We start from the raw sequence: 18,326 nt of genomic DNA, 5'->3' as shown, positions 1-18,326 counted from the left end.
TGTTCTCCCAAACCGGGATGGGGACATGCCGGGGCCATCAGAGCGGCTGGCCCCCGGCAGGGATGCCAACGCCGAGCGGGTTTGTGTGCCAGCGGCCGCAGGAGGTGCCGGGAGGCTGCGGGGGGCTCCGGTGGTGCACGGTGGGGGGGTCCCCAGCACCACTCGCCCGCTTCAGAGCCCCAAGGTGAGGAGTGGGGATAAGGGGGGGACGGGACACGCAGGCACACACAGCTGGGAAACACAGCCAGGACCCCAGCGGCAGGACCCCAACCCTCCCACAGCCACGGGGCACGGAGGGGACCGGGGCTGGGCACGGCGCTGTCACCGGGATGGGGTATGAGGAGCCAGCTCGATACCACATCCAGACTCGGAGCAGGGTCTGGGATGGGCTGGGACAGGCCGTGGGGCTGCCCCAGCTCCCCGGAGGAGGGGGATTAGGGGGGCAAGTGGGGACATGGGGGTGACAGACAGCCCTGGCCCTGCTGCCATAGTGTGAAGGACAAGGACAAGACAACAGACACCCTCTCCCGCCCCGCACGCCCCGGGACGGGGTTAGCAGATGCTGACAACGAGAGAGGGGGAGGCAGAAAGGGGGTGCTGACCCTCCCCGGGGCATCAGGACCCCCATACCCTGGTATTTGGGCGTGCCGGTCCTGGGACACCCAGCACCCATCCCTGCCAGGGGACGCCAACAGCAGCCCCAGCAGCACCGCAGTCACTGGCCAACGATGTTGGAGAACCAGGGTTAAATGATTTGGGGCTCCCCAGGGGTTCGGCAGCCCCTCCTGATGCTGGGGACAGTGGCCAGGCAGGACAGGGCCCCCCTTCCCTCCCACCGCCCACCCACCCTGCTCCCGCTCTCTCGTGGTCACCCCGAGGAGTTAGTGCGTGAGCAATGCACCCAGGATCAACACTGTACCCGCTCTAGCTCTCGAGGAGGTCCGCTGGAGGAGGAAGAGGAGGAGGAGGAAGAGGACAGCACAGAGAAGTTCAAGGAAAGAACGTAAGAAATCAGTCGAACATCAAAGTCTCCCAGTGTCCGGGTTGGCAGCGTGGGCCGGCACGGGGGAGCGGGTTTGGGCAGGGGTCCCGTGGGCTGCCAGGGTGCCACGGCTGGCCGGGTTTGCGGAGGGATGAGGAGCAGCCACCGGAGAGAAGGGTGACGGGAGAGGGTGGGGAGGGGGCTCTGCTGGCACCCCCAGGGGGGATGTCCCCGTTTTCCAGTAAGGTGGGTGCTGGGACATCCCGCTTCAGCACCGTGGCCACGGCGAGCCGGGCTGGCTGCCCGCAGCGGTGTGAGCACGGGGGGGACGGAGCGGCTGGAGAGGTGCCCCGGGGTGCCCCGGTGCCAGGACCGGAGGGGCCGGTGCCACGGGCACTGCTCCTCACCTGCGGCATCGCCGGGCGCCGCGGTCCTGCCGATGTTGGGGAGCAGGTACTCGATGTTGGGCACGGACTGAGCCTCCTTCTCATCCACGGGGGTCTGCAAGGGGAGGGGGTACGATGGTCAGGAGGCTGCCGACGGCACCCCAGTTTCCAACCGGGGGTCTGTGCCCCCCCCTGCCCCCCGGCGAGACCCCCCCCCAGGGAGGACGGGACTCACCTTCTCGCCCTTGTCCTCCTTGTCGCTGAAGAACCAGTCCGACTGTGGGGAGATGGGAAAGGGGTTACAGACCGGTGAGGAGCAGTGGGAGCCTGGCACAGCCGGGGACCCCCCGTCCCCCATGCCCGGGGTGTGGGTCAGCCCCCTCCTCCAGCCAGACCGGTGCCCACCCACCCACCCACCAATACCACTTACGTGCTGGATGAGGGTCTCCACGATTTTGTAGCGGTCAGGCATGTGCGTCACCATGTCGGTCATGTTGTCCTCAGATGTTCGCACCAATGTGGGGCCGAACACCAGGGCCAGGTTTCGGGGCTCCATCTGCAACCGGAGCCGGGGTTACCGCTTGCCCATGGCCACCCCTCAGCGTTCGCCGCTCCATCAAGCACCGTCTCCCTTCCCACCCCACTGGGAGCTGCAGCTCAGCCCAAGCTGGGGGGGCTCGAGGTGGGGCAGGGGTCTGGGAGAGCCTGCCTGGCCCCGGCGCGGGTGGTCGGTACCTTGTTCTTCTCCGAGTGGTCAGCGATGGTCTTCAGGTGACCCACCAAGAACTTGAGTGTCTCGTAATAGTGACCTGGCAGGTCCCGGATCTGCAGGGAGGCACCAGGTCACCTCTCAGCTCTACCCCTCGCCCTTCCCACCCGTGCCAGCCCCAAAAGAGGGGCTCCGGGCTGTGCCCCCCACCCCAACCCCTGCCCCATCTCCCTACCAGCTTCCGCAGCGTCCTCATCCTCTCACTGGCGTCCTCTATCCGATTGGCCTCAATGAAGTCGTTGTACTTATCTGAAAGCGGGACGTGGAGGGGTCAGAGCTGGGCGAGGGGAAAGGGCACCCCCCGGGGCTAGGGACCCCCAGATGCACCAGCTGGAGATGCTGGGGAGGGGACCGGGTGCTGGTGGGGTCCCACTGGGACAGGGCATAGAAGGGCAAGGAGGGACAAAGACAAGGGGACTCAGCGATGAGGGGGGTCTGCAGAGCCCCTCGCCTTGGGTGGGCGCTGGTTCGCTCTGTTGCAGGGTCTGGGGACATGTCCCCAACACGGGACGGGTGGGACGGGCTCTGGGGCTGCCGCTCAGCCTGCTACCGGCCATCGACACGCGGCCATCAGCACGGGGTCATCTGTGGCCACTTTGGGGGCTCCGATGGCCCCCAGGGGAAGCGGACGGTTGGGGCGCAGCGACTTACCGTCAGTGAAAAGGGGCTCGGGCAGCTTTCGGAAGAAGGATTTCAACAGGCTGCTAATGACGTTCAGATCCTGCCACCGCTGCGGGGGAGAGAAGAGGCTGCTCAGAGGAACCGCTCCGGGCAAACCCAGACACCAGCGGGAGAGGGGAAGTCCCAGGCCACCCACACCAAGGGGGACACCAACCAGCACCACCACGGCCGTGAGGACGGCAGGACAGTTGTCCCCACCCTGCATCTGGCAAGGAAAGCCCTGTACCAGCACCATGGCGAGATGCAAGAGGACAAACGTGTCCCCAAGCTGCCACCCACACTGCTGCCACCAGCCACTAGGCGGCCCTGCCACTCCAGGGAAGATGACAGCGATGGAGACCGGGATGATGATGGAGACAGGGATGATGATCATGTTGGAGACAGGGATGATGATCATGATGGAGATGGGAGGATGATCATGTTGGAGACAGGGATGATGATGGAGATGGGATGGTGATGGAGACGGGGATGGTGATGGAGACGGGGATGATGATCATGTTGGAGACAGGGATGATGATGGAGATGGGGATGGTGATCATGTTGGAGACAGGGATGATGATGGAGATGGGACGATGATGGAGACAGGGATGGTGATGGAGACGGGGATGATGATCATGTTGGAGACAGGGATGATGATAGAGATGGGATGATGATGGAGATGGGGATGGTGATGGAGACGGGGATGGTGATCATGTTGGAGACAGGGATGATGATGGAGATGGGACGATGATGGAGAGAGGGATGCTGATGGAGACGGGGATGATGATCATGTTGGAGACAGGGATGATGATGGAGACGGGGATGGTGATGGAGACGGGGATGGTGACAGAGCCACGGACCAGGACAACAGCCCTAAGAGCATCCCAGAGGCATGGGGACAGGGATGGTGATAAGGATGGGGACAGGGATGGGGACGGGGACATGCAGCCCGCCCTGCCCTCACCTCGTCCTGCAGGTTGATCTCGGTGGCTCCCTTGTTGAGCTGCTCCTGCAGGCTGGAGACCACGGCGTTGTTCCCGGGCACACGGTAGATGCCCATGTACTCCAGCCCTCGGTCCTCTACCACCTTGCAGCAAGCTTCAACGATCAGCGGGACGTTCTGCGGGAACAGGGAGGAGGTGATGGAGGTGCTGGGGCCGTGTGGGGTCTCTGAGGGCTGGCACTCCTGGCGCAGCCATACCTTGTTGTCCGGGGCGGGCTGGCAGTCCTCCAGCCTCACGCCAAAGGCCCGGGGGGCAGATTTCTTGTTTTTCTTCATGATGTTGATGCCCCACGGGGCTTTTTGGGAGCTGCTCTCATCTAGGGAGAAAAACCCACAGGATAGCTTGCTAATGAGCAGGGATAAACGGGAAGAGCATCCCTGCTGCCCTACGGGGACCAGCGTGATGGCAGCCCTAGGGTGAAGCTCCCTTGCTTGCAAAGCCCCTGGGTTTGCCATGCCGGGGTGCCCCACGCCGCAGAGGTGGAACCTACCTTTCGTGACGGCCGCATCCTGCCTGGGGGACCGGGGCGCGCTGGTTCCCGTCTGCTTCAGGAACTCGGCTCGGATCCCCAGCCCACGAGAGCCCTTGGGTGAGGAATCGGGCTTGGCGCCCGCGGGGCTGCGGGGAGAGCGGGGGGCTCAGGTGGGGCACGGCCGGGGGCACCAGCCCTGCGCACGGTCCCTGGGCAAAACCTCCCAGCAAATGCCAGCATCGTTCCCGGGCTGCCCGGCATCCTACCGGTGCCCATGGGGCTGCACCCCACACCGGGTAATGGGGGCCACTGGGGAGCACTGGGTCGCTTTAACCCTTTCCTTAGTGCTGGTTTGGCTGAACCGGACCCCGCCAGCATCCCGAGCGAAGCCGGGTGCAGCTGGCACCTCCGGCGCTGCCCCATCGAGGGAGGCACTGGCTTTGCTCCATCACTTTAAAATCGAGGCGAATAAAGCGCTCGGGGGATCTCGGCGCCCACCACCCCTGGGTCCGTACCTCACTTTCCGGTAGTCGTTTAACTTCTTGTTGATAAGCGCTTGGCTGGCAAAACCGGGGTCCTGGGGAGGCAGAGAGAAGAGGGGAAGGGAGAGCTTGAGCAGCAGGGAGAGCAGGGCATCGCGCGGGGCCAGGCAGGACCAGGCAAGGGCAGGATCGGATCCCTCCTGCCCCGAAACAGCCGGCGCCCGCCAGCGTTTGCCGCCCCGCTGCCGTCTCCGGCGCTCCTTGCCGCAGCGCAGGGCGGCACGCGGGGTCTGAGCCGGACGCGGAGGTTCGGGGACAGGCACGTCCCTCCGCGGCACGCACACCTCCATCCGCGCACCCGCCGCACCGCACGGCATCCAAAGACGCGCACCCGTCGCCGCAGGACGCTGCCCGCCTGCTCAGCGGCACCACGACGCCGGTGGGTGCCCAAGACGGCATCGAGTGCTCCAACCCGGCAGCGCCTTCCCTGTGCCAACGCTGCCGGCCCCGCTGAGCCTCCTGGACCCTCCTGAGCGGGGCCATGCCACAGAGAACCAGAGACCTCTCCGAGCTCAACGCACCCTCCAGGGCCGGAGCCTGCCACAACCGCGATTGATCGCCGCAACCAAACGAGGCCATCCCAGCACCGCGGGGAGATGCCACACGGCCAGCCCGGCGCCGGCACATCCAGCTCCACGGATCCTCCGCTGGAGCCTGCGGCCGCGGGGAGCTGCTCTCTCCATCTCCAGCCCGAGCGACCCATTGCACAGACCGCGGCTGCCCGGCGAGGACTCAGCCCCAACCCGGTGCCAGCCCCGGCAGCCGGCAACACCGCGTGGGCACCATGCCCAGAGCTCCCTGCCAGATCTCTCTCTCTCTCCACCAAAGGAGACGTGCCGCACCACGGCAGAGCCGCACATGCTCCTCTCCCGCCGCGCCACCGAACGCCGCCAGCGGATCCGGCGCCAACCCTGCCTGAAAGCGCCGCAACGGCACGCGGAGAGCCACGTTTGCCGAGCGCCCTGGCGCACCCCCGGTCCCGGCCGAGGCCGGCGGAGCCGCGCTCTTCTTGGACGCCGCGGCGCCCGCGAGCCCCCGTTGCGCCCCCGGGAGCGTGGCGCGGGACCGGCGAACCCCACGCCGGCCAGCTGGCCGGCCGTGGCCTGGGGAAGCAGCACAAGGCAAAGAGCCGGAGAGAGCCGAGGCGGTTAGTGCCGGGAGAGCCAGAGGCAGCCGGGAGCCCCATGTGGCTCTCACCTCGCCCTCAGCCTTGCTGTTCTCCCTGATGACTTTGATCCAGGCCAGCATGTCTTCCCGATCCTCTGCCTGAAAGAGATATTCACAGAAGTCAGCGGTCGTCAGGCGGAAGACGTGCTTCCTCTTGGTCTCGCTGTAGGAGATGTCCACCAGGCACGCTCGGATGCTGATCGGCGGCTCCTCCTCACCTGGGGCCGGGGCGCAGGTCACCGCCTCCCGCCTGTCCTTGCACAGGTACAGCGAGTGGGCGCGCAGCACGGCGAAGACGCGCTTCCACTGCCGGATGCCTCCACCGACCTTCTGCGGGGAGAAGGGACGGGGGCACGGACCTTCAGGGATGCTCGCCGAGGGGAGCATCCACCCGGCGTTGACGGCCGGGCTTGGGCTGGGGTTGAGGTGGGAGGTGGCGGGGGCGGGGGGGGGGGGTACCCGCTTACCTTTCCCTTTTTGGTGAGGATCTGCTTGCAGTGGAGCCAGCCCTCCTTCCTCACGGCGCTGAACGGGACGTCCGAGAGGTCGGAGGTTGAGTGTCTTTTGGAGCGGGCGTCTTCGGATGTGCCGAGGCTGTCCAGGGACTGCGGGGGGGGGGGGGGACGACAGGACCGGAGGGCAACATTGGGGTGATGCTGTCGGCACCCCCTGCTCCACCAGTGCCCCAGCCAGGCAGTGCAACCCCAGGCTACCCTCTTATAGAGGTACCAAGGTGGGGGGCACCCCCAGGAACCCCAACCCTCGCCGTCACCCAACACTCACCCCATCGGTGAAGAAGCTCCTCAGCATGCGGAGGCTGGGGACCCGGCTGGGCATCCTCCTGGGGGGAGAGCAGCCCCCGTGAGCGGGACGGTGGGGAGGGGACGGGAGCCATGCGGTGGCGGGACTGGGAGCGTGGCGGGGGGTGGGGGGGGTCAAGCCCTACCTTAGGATCTTGCCCTCGTCCCGAAATGTGTTCAGACCATCGTCGCAGGACTTGGAGCGCTCGGTGGTGATGGCCAGGAGGTAGGAGGAGCGGCGGCCGGCTTTGATGCTGCCTGCGAGGGGGAAAAGGGCAAAAGCGCACGCTGCTCAGCCCAGCGGGCACGGGACAGAGTTCCAGGGGAGGGGGCTGCTCCTCCTTCCACCGTAGCCCCCGGGACGATTCTTCCCTCCCCCCAGCACTTACTGCAGTCCTGGGAGTAGTGCCGGCTCAGGGCAAAGGCGAAGGTGGGCGAGGAGGGGCTAGTGGCGACGGCGGGTGCTGAGTTCATGGCGCTGGAGACCACCGAGGAGGCAGGGACGTGCTTGGCCTTCAGGTCGATGCTGGGGCTGGTGGGCTCGTCTGTGAGAGGGTGGGCAGCGTTGCAGGAGGGGTCGGGGCAGGACGGGACAGGAGAAGACCCTGCTGGGACCCTCCCCCTGGCATTTCTGGCAGCTGGGGGGGGTTTACAGGTGCCTGGGCTGGGCTGGGGGACACGGTCCCACCTCCAGAAAAGCCAGGGTCCCGTCCTCCCCCTCCCCACCTAGCCCTGGGGTCCCTCGCTGGGAGCAGGCATGGGGCAGGCTGCGGTGCAGGAGGGAGCAGAGCCGGCGGCTCCCCCAGACCCATTTGGGTCCCCACGGGCAGAGGTGGCCGGGCACGGAGGTCCCAAGTGAGACAGGGAGCGGGTCATCCCAGACGTGTCCCCGTCCCCACTTTGGAGCAGGACAGGAGCACGCAGGGCTCCAGTTCACACCCAGCCGTGCCCAGTAAGAGGTACCGGGGCTGGGCAGGGGGTACGGGACAACAGAGGGAGGGGTGAGGCTGCTCGAGCCCAAACCCTGGCACCCCGTCGCCAACGCCTGCAGCCCTGAGGGGTGCTGGGCGCAGCGGGTGCTGCTGGTGCGGCCCCTTCCCATCCCTGCGCTGGCCACAGACGGATGTTCTGAGATGATGCGACGTGTCCTGTCCTCCAAAATACGCCCTCCCTGGCACGGGACTTGCTAAACCCTCCTCCCGGAGCCAGCCAGCCTCCCCGCCGGCGAGCCGCCCCGACTCACCGATGAAGGGGATGGATGCCAGCGAGTCCTCGGGGGCCGCCAAGGGAGCCACGCGCCGGCCTTGCCGCTCGGCCACCAGCCTCTCCCCTTTGCCGCTGGCCGGCGAGGGGTCGCAAACGTCCGTCTCCTTCACCCCCTCGGGGAAGACAAAGTTCATCTGCCGCAGCGGGGCTGGCATCTTGCGGCCCGTGGGGGGCTTCTGCCGCAAAACCACTTCTTCCCTCCGCTCCTCTGGCTGCTCGGCTACCCGGCTGCTCTCCGGCCGCTGCTCTCTGGGCACGGTGGGGACCGGTGGGGGACCGGTGGGTGGCGGGATGGCAGGGACCACCCTCTCCGGGAGCGGGGCGGCCGGCCGCTGCGAGATGCTGAAGGTGGGCAGACCACCGAAAGCCGGGTCACGGAAGGAAAGGGCGTGCAACAGCCCGGTGCGGCGTTGGAAGGATGGGCTGTAGCTCCGGTAGCCGATGTAGCCCGAATCGTCTGCGCTCTGCAGGTTGGGCTGCGATGGGTGCTTCTGCACGGGCGCCGGCTCCCGCGAGGAGGAGGAGGAGGAGGAGGAGGAAGGCGCGAAGGAACCGTGCGGGACGGGCTGCCCGACGGCGGCGACGGTGGCCCGGCAGACCCTCTCGGGTGGCCAAGCGGAGCGGTCGAGGTGAGGGGAGAGAAGGGCGCTGGGTTCCAGTGCCTCCATGGAGCGCCCGTGCCTGCCCAGGTAGTGGTCGGAGCGGGCTCGGGGTGCCCAGCCCTCACGGGAGGACTGCAGTAGGGTGTCATGCGAAGCGCTGTGGGGCCAGCCCCGGGGGGCCGCCGCCGAGCCCCCCAGCCGGTCCTGGGACACGCTGCGGTAGCGGGGCGGCATGGCGTGCCGTCGCTCCTCCGAGGAGCTCCGTCGCGGTTCCTGGCTGCAAAACCAGCGGGACAGAGCCTGCTGGCACTCCTGCCGACCGGGTGCCCGCTGGCCACCCGTCACCTCCCGGGGGGTTCGCCCGGCCCCCGCCAGCCCCCCGACACCCTCCTTGAAGCCGCAGTGAGTCCGATGCTCCGGGCGATGCTTGGGGACCCCGTAGCAGGAGGAGGTGGCGGGGGGGATCCCGTAGCGATCGGGCAGAGAGGATGCGACGTTGGTGGGGCAGCCGGCGCGGGAGAAGGAACCGGGGTGCCCTTGGGGTGCGGTGGGGCGCGGGGGGGGACCCCCGGGCTGCGGTTCGTCGGGGCGATGCGCGGGGCTGCCGCCTGCTTCGCTCCGGGTGCTGGCGAGCGCGGCCGTGCCGAGCGGGGACGAGGGGCCCGCGGCAGCGGGGCGGTGGGCGCGGGTGTCCGGCGGCTGGCCCGGGGGGGGCTCCGAACCCCGTGCCTGGAAGGGGTACGTTTTCCGCGGGTAGCAGATGGGAGGGGGCTCGGGGATGCTCTGCGCCCCACCGGAGTATGGCTCGTTGCCCTTCAGGTAGGCATCCTGCGAATACGCCTGCGGAGGGGACGGGAGGTCAGGGTGGGAGGGGGCCGGGGCCACAACCCCCCCCCCGTTCCCACCGCAGGGATGTTTTCAGCTCCCCCCCCCACAACCTGTGAGCAAACCTCCCCATTGGAGTGAGCCGGCTGCAGTCTCCCAGCTCCCACTTTCCCACGGGAGCACTGAGCAACGCTGCCACCAACACCAGTCCCTCCGCTCTCCCCACCGCCACGCAGTGCCCTCCCCTCCTTCCTAAAATACCCCGGCACGGCTGGCCGGGCCCGGCTCTCCCTTCTCACTTTTCACAGGCGCCTCTGATTCCACGCCTGGGGGATCCTCAGAGCCCCGGGTAGGCACAGACGTAAGACTCCCCCCCCCCCCCCCAACCTTGCCAGGGCTGTAAGACCCCCCCCAGTGCAATGGGAAGGGGTCCCCCAGGCTGGGATCAAGCAGTGGTGCCACCTAATAGCCAAAGCTGGGGTCGGTGCCGGCAGCTTTGGCAGCAGCACTAAGCAGGAAAGCTCTGGGAAGCAGCTGGGACCCGAGGAGCACCAGGCGAAGCCCCACGCACCCCCTTTGGCTGCCCCCGGACCCCATCTCACCGACAGTAGAGCCACTTGGGATGCTCCAAGGATAAGCCAGACCCTAAGAACCAGAGCAACTCCCCCTCCAGCTCTGCCTAAGGATGCTCGCCTCCCAAAAAAACAGGGGCCACATCCCCCATCCTTCCTGCCCCGGACCCCCTGGTATCTCCATTTCTGCACCCGTTGCTCCTCCAGGGATGCTGGTGGGGCCCTGTCCCCAAGTGTCCCCAGCAAGATAAGAGCATTTGGCCACCCCCACCCAAGATGCAGGAGGAGCGCGGGCAGGGACAGACCAGCCCCTCAGGTTTGGTGGGGCGGGAATGCCTGGGAAACCCAAGCCCTGGAACCAGCCTGGTCCCTGGCAGCTGCCTGGCAAACTCACCAGCTGGAGGATGTCCTCATCCTTGGGCATGATGGAGAGCTCCAGCACATCGTCACTGCGGGGAGAAGGGACGGAGGGGTCAGGCCGGTCGGGGTCGGTCCCAACCTGCCCTCAGCAAGGCCAGTCTCGCTCAGCCGGATTCCCCATGAGATGAACATCCCCATCCCCACATGACAGCGTCCCTGGTCCCCTGCGGCACCGCTGCCTGTAGGGCATCCAAGCGACTCGTGGCTCCTGCCAGCCCTGGTGAACACCCAGGGCGACAGTACCTGCTGCGACGTGTCCCCTTCGCGTCACCTCCCTGGCTCTGCCCGTCCCCGTGCTCCTCCCAGCCCCGGGAATGGGACTCACCTGTTTTGGATCAGCGCGATGACTTGCGAGTAGGTTTTCCCGATGATGCTCTCCCCGTTCACCTTGACCAGCCGGTCCCCTGCAGAGCAGGGGGAGAAGACAGTGTCACCGCAAGTCAAGTGGGGAGGTGGTGGCACTCGGCTGTCCCTACGGTCACTCACAGCAGGGTTTGAACACAACCAGGGCTTTTGCCAGGGGCAGAGCCAGGTTCTGTGTGGCAAGGGGAGCCGTGGAGATCCCAAAACCAGCCTAACCCATGGGGACCCCGATGCTGCTCTGAGCATCCCAGGCCAGGGACAAGAGACCAGAGCCCCCGCAGTGTCAGGGAGCAGAGAGAAAGGGGGAAAAAAAAAAAAAAAGGAATACAAGAAAAAGAGAAAAAACAAGCAAGAAGGCCCCTGGCAGAAGAGGCAGGGAATTGCACGCATCCCGTGAGAAGCCTGGAGCCATCTCCAGCTCCAAGAGCCCGGCCACCCCACGTGCCCCCGCTCACCGGTGCGCAGCCCAGCCTGGTGTGCCGGCCCGTCCTCCCGCACATTCTTCACAAAGATGGTGTCCATGGGCTCCAGGCGGCTCCGGGGGGGACCTGCTCCCCGGGGACAGAGCGTCAGGGAGCTACCGGCACAGCCGGCTCCATCCCACGGCAAAAAGCACGCTTAGCCCCTTCGTGGTAACCTCCTCGCCTCCCCAAGCCCACGCGTGGCAGCCCTGCCTGCATCCAGGACCTGCGGAGCAGGGGTCCTGCCCTGGGTAAAGCTCCCCCCCCCCACCTCAGGGCAGCCCCCTGGCACCCATCTCCCCCAGCCGCGGCTCCTTTGCAAGGGCAAAAGCCATCGGGTGTTGCAAGAAACCAGAGGGTGGGTGGGCCGGGGGGGGGTGACGGATGGATGGCAGAGGGAAGGTGCCAAAAAGGGATGCTGAATCCCCCCGGGGACCACCCGGAGCGAGGCCAGTGTCGTGTCCCCCCCCCAGCCCCGATGGGTACCGGGTGCCAGGTCTGGCCACCGCTGCCTGCGCCGGCTCCCTGGGGAGGGCAGCCTCGGCACCTTGTCACCCTGCCAGCCCGCCGATCCGTTCTGACGCCTTCACATTCGCTCACGTCACCGTCAGCCTCCGGGAGGAGAGCTGGGCTGTGTCCCTGTCCCCAAAAACCCCACGCTCAGCCGAGCTGCCTGCCACGGTGAGACCGGCGTTGGCCACGCTGCAAACCCTCTGGCTTCAGGACAGACCCCCACCTCGGGCATGAGGTCTAGAGAACCTCCCAAGGGTTTTGGGGACACCGAGCCCATCTGCCATGCCAAGTGCCACCCAGCTGCCGCCGAAGCACCGCGCCGCTTCACCGCCAGCCGATATTTAGGGCCGCGGTGCCAGCCAGCGGAGACGGCGGACTGTGTCCCCCCCCAGCCACAACACCCGCTGCCACTTGTGATGGCCACGTTCCCCCCCAGACCCTTATGCCCACCAAACCGGGTGGTGACATCCCCTTATGTGGGGGTCCCCATGGGTCCCCGCTATGCTGCGGCACCGGTGCTCACCTGCTCGGTTCCCGTTCTCCTCCTCCTGCCGAGAGAAGAGAAAAACATTTATTTGGTGGTCAGGCCAGGGCAGCCGCGGTGGGGGAACCAGGTGGGGGAACCAGGAGGGGACCAGAGGGGTACAAGCCCCACAAAACCCCTCGTGAGACCTGCGCGTCCCTCTGCCCTCCGCCGCCCCTGGCTAAAATTACCTTCTGACACCGGATCCGGCCGGGCCGCCCGCGCAGTCCCGCCGGCGGGCAGGGAGCGGGACCCACCGCAGCCCCCCGTACCCAGCTGCCAGGGAAGGGGCCGGTTTTGGGGCAGGGGAGCGAGAAGGGACCCGGCCAGCCCTGTGGTGGCATCTCACCCTTCTCTCGGACCACCGAGCCTGGCCGGGGAGACCCCAATCCCCCACAGCAGGGTCCCGGGGGAGGGACGGAGGTGCCCACTGGCACCCACACCACCGCAGCACCCGGGCAGCGGGTCCCGGTGGCAGGGACCCCCTGGAAGGAGACGGCTTTGGGCGGGCGTCCTCTTGGAGGGGCACCGGCCACCAGCGGGGCTATATTTAGCCCTGCAATTATTTGGCACGGGGAGCGTGTCCCTGGGTGGGGGGGCTATCTCTGCAGCCTCCTGCTGCATGGGCCAGGCTGCCAGGGCTGCAGCGGGCATCGGGGCGGGGGGGGATGGCAGAGGGGTCCCGGGACCCCCTTCCCAGCCACAGGCAGGGGACAGCACTGGGATCCACGTGGCTCTGTCCCTTGAGGTGGGAATTGTGTCCCTGGGCTCCTGCCCTTGCCGCTCACATCTTCCCATGGGGACCCCCCCTACAGAACCACACTGCCCGGGGGGGTGGGGGTCGCCCAAGCTGGGGCAAGGCACTGGGTGCTGGCACCCGTGTGGGGCTGCACCCACGCTGCTGAGCCCCCAGCTTTACCACGGAGCCGGCTGCACCCTGGGCTGCTCAGCCCCACGCGTGGGTCCCAAGGAGGGACCCAGGCACCTGGAAAGCGATTTCTCACTCCGCAAGTGCCGGATCCTGCCGGCTCCAGGGGTGGGCATGAGCTCGGCTCCAACCAAGAGGCTTTGCCAGCTGCAGCTCCCTCCCCAGCTCCCAGCCGGTGCAGGGAAGAGGGGACACAGCCCCGATGTCCCCAGGGAGGGCAGGTCCCTCTGGGGTGCTGGGAAGGGACCAGTCTCCATCCCAGTGTGACGGGGGGACATTCCCAGCGAGGAGGAGGAGGAGGGGGCTGGAGGCATCTCTCCAAAGCGCCCATTGCACGGCAGGAAGGAAAAGCCACATCCCACGGCGTCGGCACCCATCTGGCACCATTGTGGCACCGAGTGGCTGCCGCGGTGCCACGGCAGGACCGTGGGGGCCACCAAAGGCCCCTGGGGGCACAGACTCGCCCGTCTCCTTGCTCCTCCTCACCCTGTGGCACCCCGGAGCCCTTCCCGGCCCCCGGGGCAGCCCGACAGCCCCGCTCCCAGGGCTGGGGCCGAGGTTGGGTGCGGCGGTGCCAAAGCACGGTGCGGTGAACGCAGCTCTGCCGTCATCCTCCCTGCTGAGTCAACCCCACCGAAACTCAGCCCCCGGACCTGGCTGCCCACCGGCACCCATGGGTGCTGAGCCAGCTGCACCACACCCTGCTCCGCCAGCCCAGGAGCACCGGCTTTGGCTCAGACGGGTGCCGGGAGCTATTCCCAGCCTCTTTCCAAGAGCATCTCTGCCTCCCGGTGCTGATCTGGCTCCTTCCCACGCAGCCGCCATGTGCTCCCGCCCCGGCGAGGCTCAGTGCTAGTGCCCAGCGCCGCGGGGCAGGATCGGTCCCTTGCTCTCGGAGCGTGCCTTTGGAGCGTGGGGGAGAGGTGGAAGCAAGCGAGTCGGTTTGGAGCAGGTTCGGGCCATCCCCATGACGAAAGCTCCTCTGCAGAAGTCACGCTGCCGGAGATGGGTCAGGTCCGTGTTCCCAGTTCAGGCAGGAAAAGTCCTGGCAGGAAGGATTTGGGGAAGCAGAATCGGGAGCCTGGGAAAAGCGCTGTGACGGAGGACGCTGAATGGGGACTCCGGCGAGTTGCTTCTCCCCACCCTGTGACTCACTTCCCACTGCAGTTCCCTGCCTGCGGGGAGGAGGCAGCCAGTGCCGGGCCATGGGGCAGCCGGAGCCATGGGGCTGCAGGCAGCCGTGAAGCTCCAGGGGTGACGGGAACATCCAGGTCTGCCCAGCCTGGAGCAGGGAAAGGGCTGTGACGGACCACGCAGCTCCCAGACACTTCTCCCTTCATCTGCATGAAGCTGCCGCTGCAGAAAACAGGGCGAGAGCGGGGGGATTTCAGACCTTCAGGTGCAGAGGGCATGGTCCATGCTGGAAGCTGCTGGGTGGTTTTGCCAGGTGCCTCCATCCCAGAGGGAAAAGGTGCTGCCCAGATCGGGGCTTCTCGATGGCTGGGTGCAGGAGGTGATGATGGGCAACCCAGGGCCGGCTCCCCACAAAAGGCAGCACCTGGGAAGGGTCTGACATGCAGCGGAGCCAAGATGCGATCCCGGTCGCCGAGACCCGGGGCAGATCCAGCCCGAAGCCTCCCACTGACAGCCAGGAAATTGGGAGCCGTAAATCTGCTGCGCTAGAGGTGGTGAGCACCGGTGGGACCTGCCGGCGCTTGCCGGTGCCTGAGGGGACGAGCTGATGTTGGTCAGAGGAGGAGGAGGAAGGTTGCGATGAAGGGCTCAAACAGCATCCTCGGAATCACCCACTCCCAGGCTCAGCTTCGCGGTGGCCGCGTGCGGTTCGCTTCGGCTGGAGCGACGTCCCATTGCACCAAGCCTCTCCCTGGCCTCGGGGCTCTGAAGTGCCTTTTCCTGTTGTTCTCAGGGATGCCGGAGCCGTCGTTCGGAGCTGAGGGATTCTCTCCATTCCCGCAGACGGCCGTGTCCCTCACCAAAAGCCTCTGGGACGTCTCCGGAGACGCTGCCGACTTGCTGCTCGCTCAGAGCAGGTCTCCCAGCAATTCCATGAGCTCCTCCATCCCAGGGCCACCCATGGGTGGGGGGCAGCTCCAGGTACCCCAACAAAGCAGGCAACGGACAGTCCGCTTCGCAGCTCCCCGGACCCTCCCTGCCCACCCCCAACCCATATACAAGCATCCTGCATCCACCTCAAAGTCCCGCTCCAGCAGTCCTGGGGGTCCCCAAGCCCCCTCCCCAAACCCCAGCAGAGCCCCCCAGGTCCCAACCCTACCTTGGCGGTGGATTGCACCGCCGACTCCGGGGGGTAGACGATGAAGTGGCGGAGGGTGAAGCCGAACCCCCCCTGCGAACTCTTCCGCAGCACCACCGTCTTTGGACCCACCCAGGGGAAGGGTCCCTCTGGGGGAGCGTTGGCATTCGGGGACGCCCCATCTCTTCGGCCCGGCGTTGGCTGTAGAGGACGAGGAGGAAGATGTCACTTTGGTGGGGGGGGAGTGTAGGCAGTCAGCCCCCCCAGCCTCCTCAAAGTCCCGTGCTGGGGGGCTGAAATCTGCTGGAAAAGCCACTCCGCTCCTTGGAACCCCCTCCCTACTCCCAGCTTGGCGGCAGCAAATTCCAGTCCTCATAGACCATCCCACCAGCATTCCCCTGAGACTCCTCGTATGGGATCTTTTGGGAGAAGATGCATGGAAAGGAAATAAATAAAAAAAAAGGGGGGGAGACAACGAGTTGTGCCTGAGGGTCTGGATGGGACCCAGGAGGCAGTGCGGCAGGAGGAGAGATGGGGGTGGATGGGGGAGATGGGGACAAAAAGTCCCTTTCCGATGACACCGCGGTAATAACCTCAGGCAAGCCGGAAAGAGCCGTCCGGGAGGCGGTTGGATGAGTGATGCTTCCCGAGATGGGGCAGGGACCTGGCACCGGGTCGGGCTCTGGCAGGGGACGCTGGCTGGAGCAGCGGATGGGGCCAAGAGGGACATGGCTCTGACCCACGGCCCCCCAGTGTCGGTGTCAGGAGGGGGAACGGGGCCACGGCAGCGCCGGAGCAGCCACAGGCATCTCGCCTGGCACCCGGGCAGGGAGCTTGGAGAGACAGCAGGAATCCTGACACCTTGGCTGAGTTCGGGAGGGTTTAGCACAGCCCCGGCGAGGGATGTTGCTGGTCTCGGTGGCTGCACATCTGGCTGCACATCTGGCTGCGCATCCACACCAGCCCTGCTGAGGCAGGAGCAGCCCCGTGGCCAAAGGGAACAGAGGGCCCTGCCAGCATCGAGCTCTGCTAAAATCGGAAAAATCGGCAACCTGGGAGCGGACAGGGACAGGCAGGGGAGCGGCAGCCTGGTGGAAGGGGATCCGCCGGGGTTCTGCCCAAGTGCCGTCTCCTTCCCCGCTGCAGCAGCCGGAGTCAGCCCATCCCGGGGCGAGGGTGTTAAAATTCAGGCGCTGTCTCGGTTGAAGCCATGGATGGAGAGCGGGGAGGGGAGAGGGACGCACAAAGGGACGAGGCACAAAAAGCCTTTGTCTGAGCCTGTGCTGAGTGGGCCTTTTCGCTGCCGGTGGGGAAATCTGAAATCTGACAGCAGCTCAGCGGGGCCAGGCTGCACCCCCTGCGCTGGCACGTCCCGCACGAGGTCCGGCTGCTGGCGGGACTGGGGGTCCCGTTTCCCTGAGGATAGGGTCCCCGCGGTGAGGGTACGGCTCTGGCACTGCAGCCCACAAGGCATCGCCCTGGCACGGCACCCACGGACCCACTCCATCACCCGGGGAGGGGTACAAGGGCTTTGGGTGCTCGCGGACACCGCGGGTACCCCAAAACATAAAGAGACCTGCAGTGCTCCAAATGCTGACACAGGAGAGCCAGAAAACCCCACTACCAGCACCATACAGGGGGCAAAGCTCCCCACGAGCCCCCACGCCCTCCCTGCATCGCAGATGTCCCAACCGGTGACCCAAAACCAGATGGCAACGGGCTCCCCACGCTCCCGCAGGGACCCCCCACCCCTTCACCCCGGGGCCACGAGCATCCCGGCGCGGCGCCTGTCCCCATCTGCGCCCTCCATTGTGTCGGCCGCCGGCTCGCTGGATTATTTTTAAGCTGACAGCTGAATGTGCCCTGCTGATTCTAACCGGCACAGACAAGCCTCAGAGAGGGTAGGATCGGTGGAGACACCAACGGCAGCACCGACCCGCAGGGATGGGGACGTGTCGGACCCACACCGGAGCTGTGGCTACGGTTCCAGCACGCCCGTGACACGGGGACACGTCCCCGGGTGTGGTGTGCCCGTTACAGCATCGGTGGTCCCCCAAACCTGGTCCCGTGAACCTGAATCCAGCCTTACAGCCGAGCAAAAGGAGATACCTGCATCGCAAACAGCCCCCCCAGACTGCTTTCCGTCTCCATCCCAAGGTCCCGTAACTCACGGCGGCGGACGCATCCTTTGGGAATGCTCCCATCCTGCAGGGACCCAGCGCCCCGACCCTGCTGCCAAGGACGGGTGTTCGCCTTGCCCTGATTAAGTTTCCTTTGGGACTTTTACAGCCTCAACGAGGTGCCTCCCCCCCTCTGGATTCCAGCTCCCCCTTGTCCCCCCAACCTGACGGGGGAAGTCACCCACTGCAGAGACCCCGCAAAGGGCCCTGCAAGGGGGGGTGGGCAGAGCAAACCATCCCAGACCACTGGGCCTCAGTTTCCCTCTTCACCCACCCTAGCCTGGAGCATTTTGGGCTGCAAAGCCCCCAGCTGTGGGCTCGGACATCCCCCAACGCTGGCTCACAGCCCCACAGATGCTCCAGCTCCCCCGGCAGTGGGGTTGACACCCGATTTGTCACCTCAGCCATTTGTCCTCAGCACCCCGTCCCCCCTCCCCGCAGGGGGACAGTCACCTCCTGACTTTTTGACTTTATTTTAACCTCAACCCGGCAATTTCTGCCGTGCTCCCACCAGCTGCATCCTGCCCCTTAGCCTGGCTCCCCCAGGCCCCTGTCCCACAAGGGCTGCAGGCAGCAAGGATCGGGGGGGGGGGGGGGACGGACACGGACCCCCTTGTTC

At 66.4% G+C, this 18,326-nt stretch overlaps 1 protein-coding gene across 3 annotated transcripts in view; it reads right to left on the bottom strand.

The window, feature by feature from the left end:
* Positions 1–18,326, bottom strand: part of ARHGAP23 (Rho GTPase activating protein 23) — a 39,359-nt gene that overhangs the window by 3,112 nt on the left and 17,921 nt on the right. For all 3 annotated transcript variants that reach the window (XM_049800677.1, XM_049800676.1, XM_049800675.1), the window contains exons 2-22: positions 15,549–15,728; positions 12,328–12,352; positions 11,286–11,378; positions 10,793–10,871; positions 10,442–10,496; positions 8,026–9,490; positions 7,172–7,327; positions 6,929–7,040; positions 6,766–6,823; positions 6,450–6,587; positions 6,013–6,312; positions 4,789–4,850; positions 4,292–4,419; positions 3,999–4,117; positions 3,762–3,917; positions 2,789–2,867; positions 2,313–2,386; positions 2,104–2,193; positions 1,799–1,924; positions 1,604–1,645; positions 1,390–1,483 (exon numbers count right to left, since the gene is read on the bottom strand). In XM_049800677.1, the coding sequence (XP_049656634.1) occupies positions 1,390–1,483; positions 1,604–1,645; positions 1,799–1,924; positions 2,104–2,193; positions 2,313–2,386; positions 2,789–2,867; positions 3,762–3,917; positions 3,999–4,117; positions 4,292–4,419; positions 4,789–4,850; positions 6,013–6,312; positions 6,450–6,587; positions 6,766–6,823; positions 6,929–7,040; positions 7,172–7,327; positions 8,026–9,490; positions 10,442–10,496; positions 10,793–10,871; positions 11,286–11,378; positions 12,328–12,352; positions 15,549–15,728 (3,631 nt within the window). The remainder of the gene's footprint in view (positions 1–1,389; positions 1,484–1,603; positions 1,646–1,798; positions 1,925–2,103; positions 2,194–2,312; positions 2,387–2,788; positions 2,868–3,761; positions 3,918–3,998; positions 4,118–4,291; positions 4,420–4,788; positions 4,851–6,012; positions 6,313–6,449; positions 6,588–6,765; positions 6,824–6,928; positions 7,041–7,171; positions 7,328–8,025; positions 9,491–10,441; positions 10,497–10,792; positions 10,872–11,285; positions 11,379–12,327; positions 12,353–15,548; positions 15,729–18,326) is intronic.

This window comes from Accipiter gentilis, chromosome 5 (genome assembly GCF_929443795.1).
Source record: "Accipiter gentilis chromosome 5, bAccGen1.1, whole genome shotgun sequence".
Classification (NCBI taxonomy): domain Eukaryota; kingdom Metazoa; phylum Chordata; class Aves; order Accipitriformes; family Accipitridae; genus Astur; species Astur gentilis.
The sequence above is the reverse complement of the archived record's forward strand: the minus strand, read 5'-3'. Positions and strand labels throughout refer to the sequence as shown.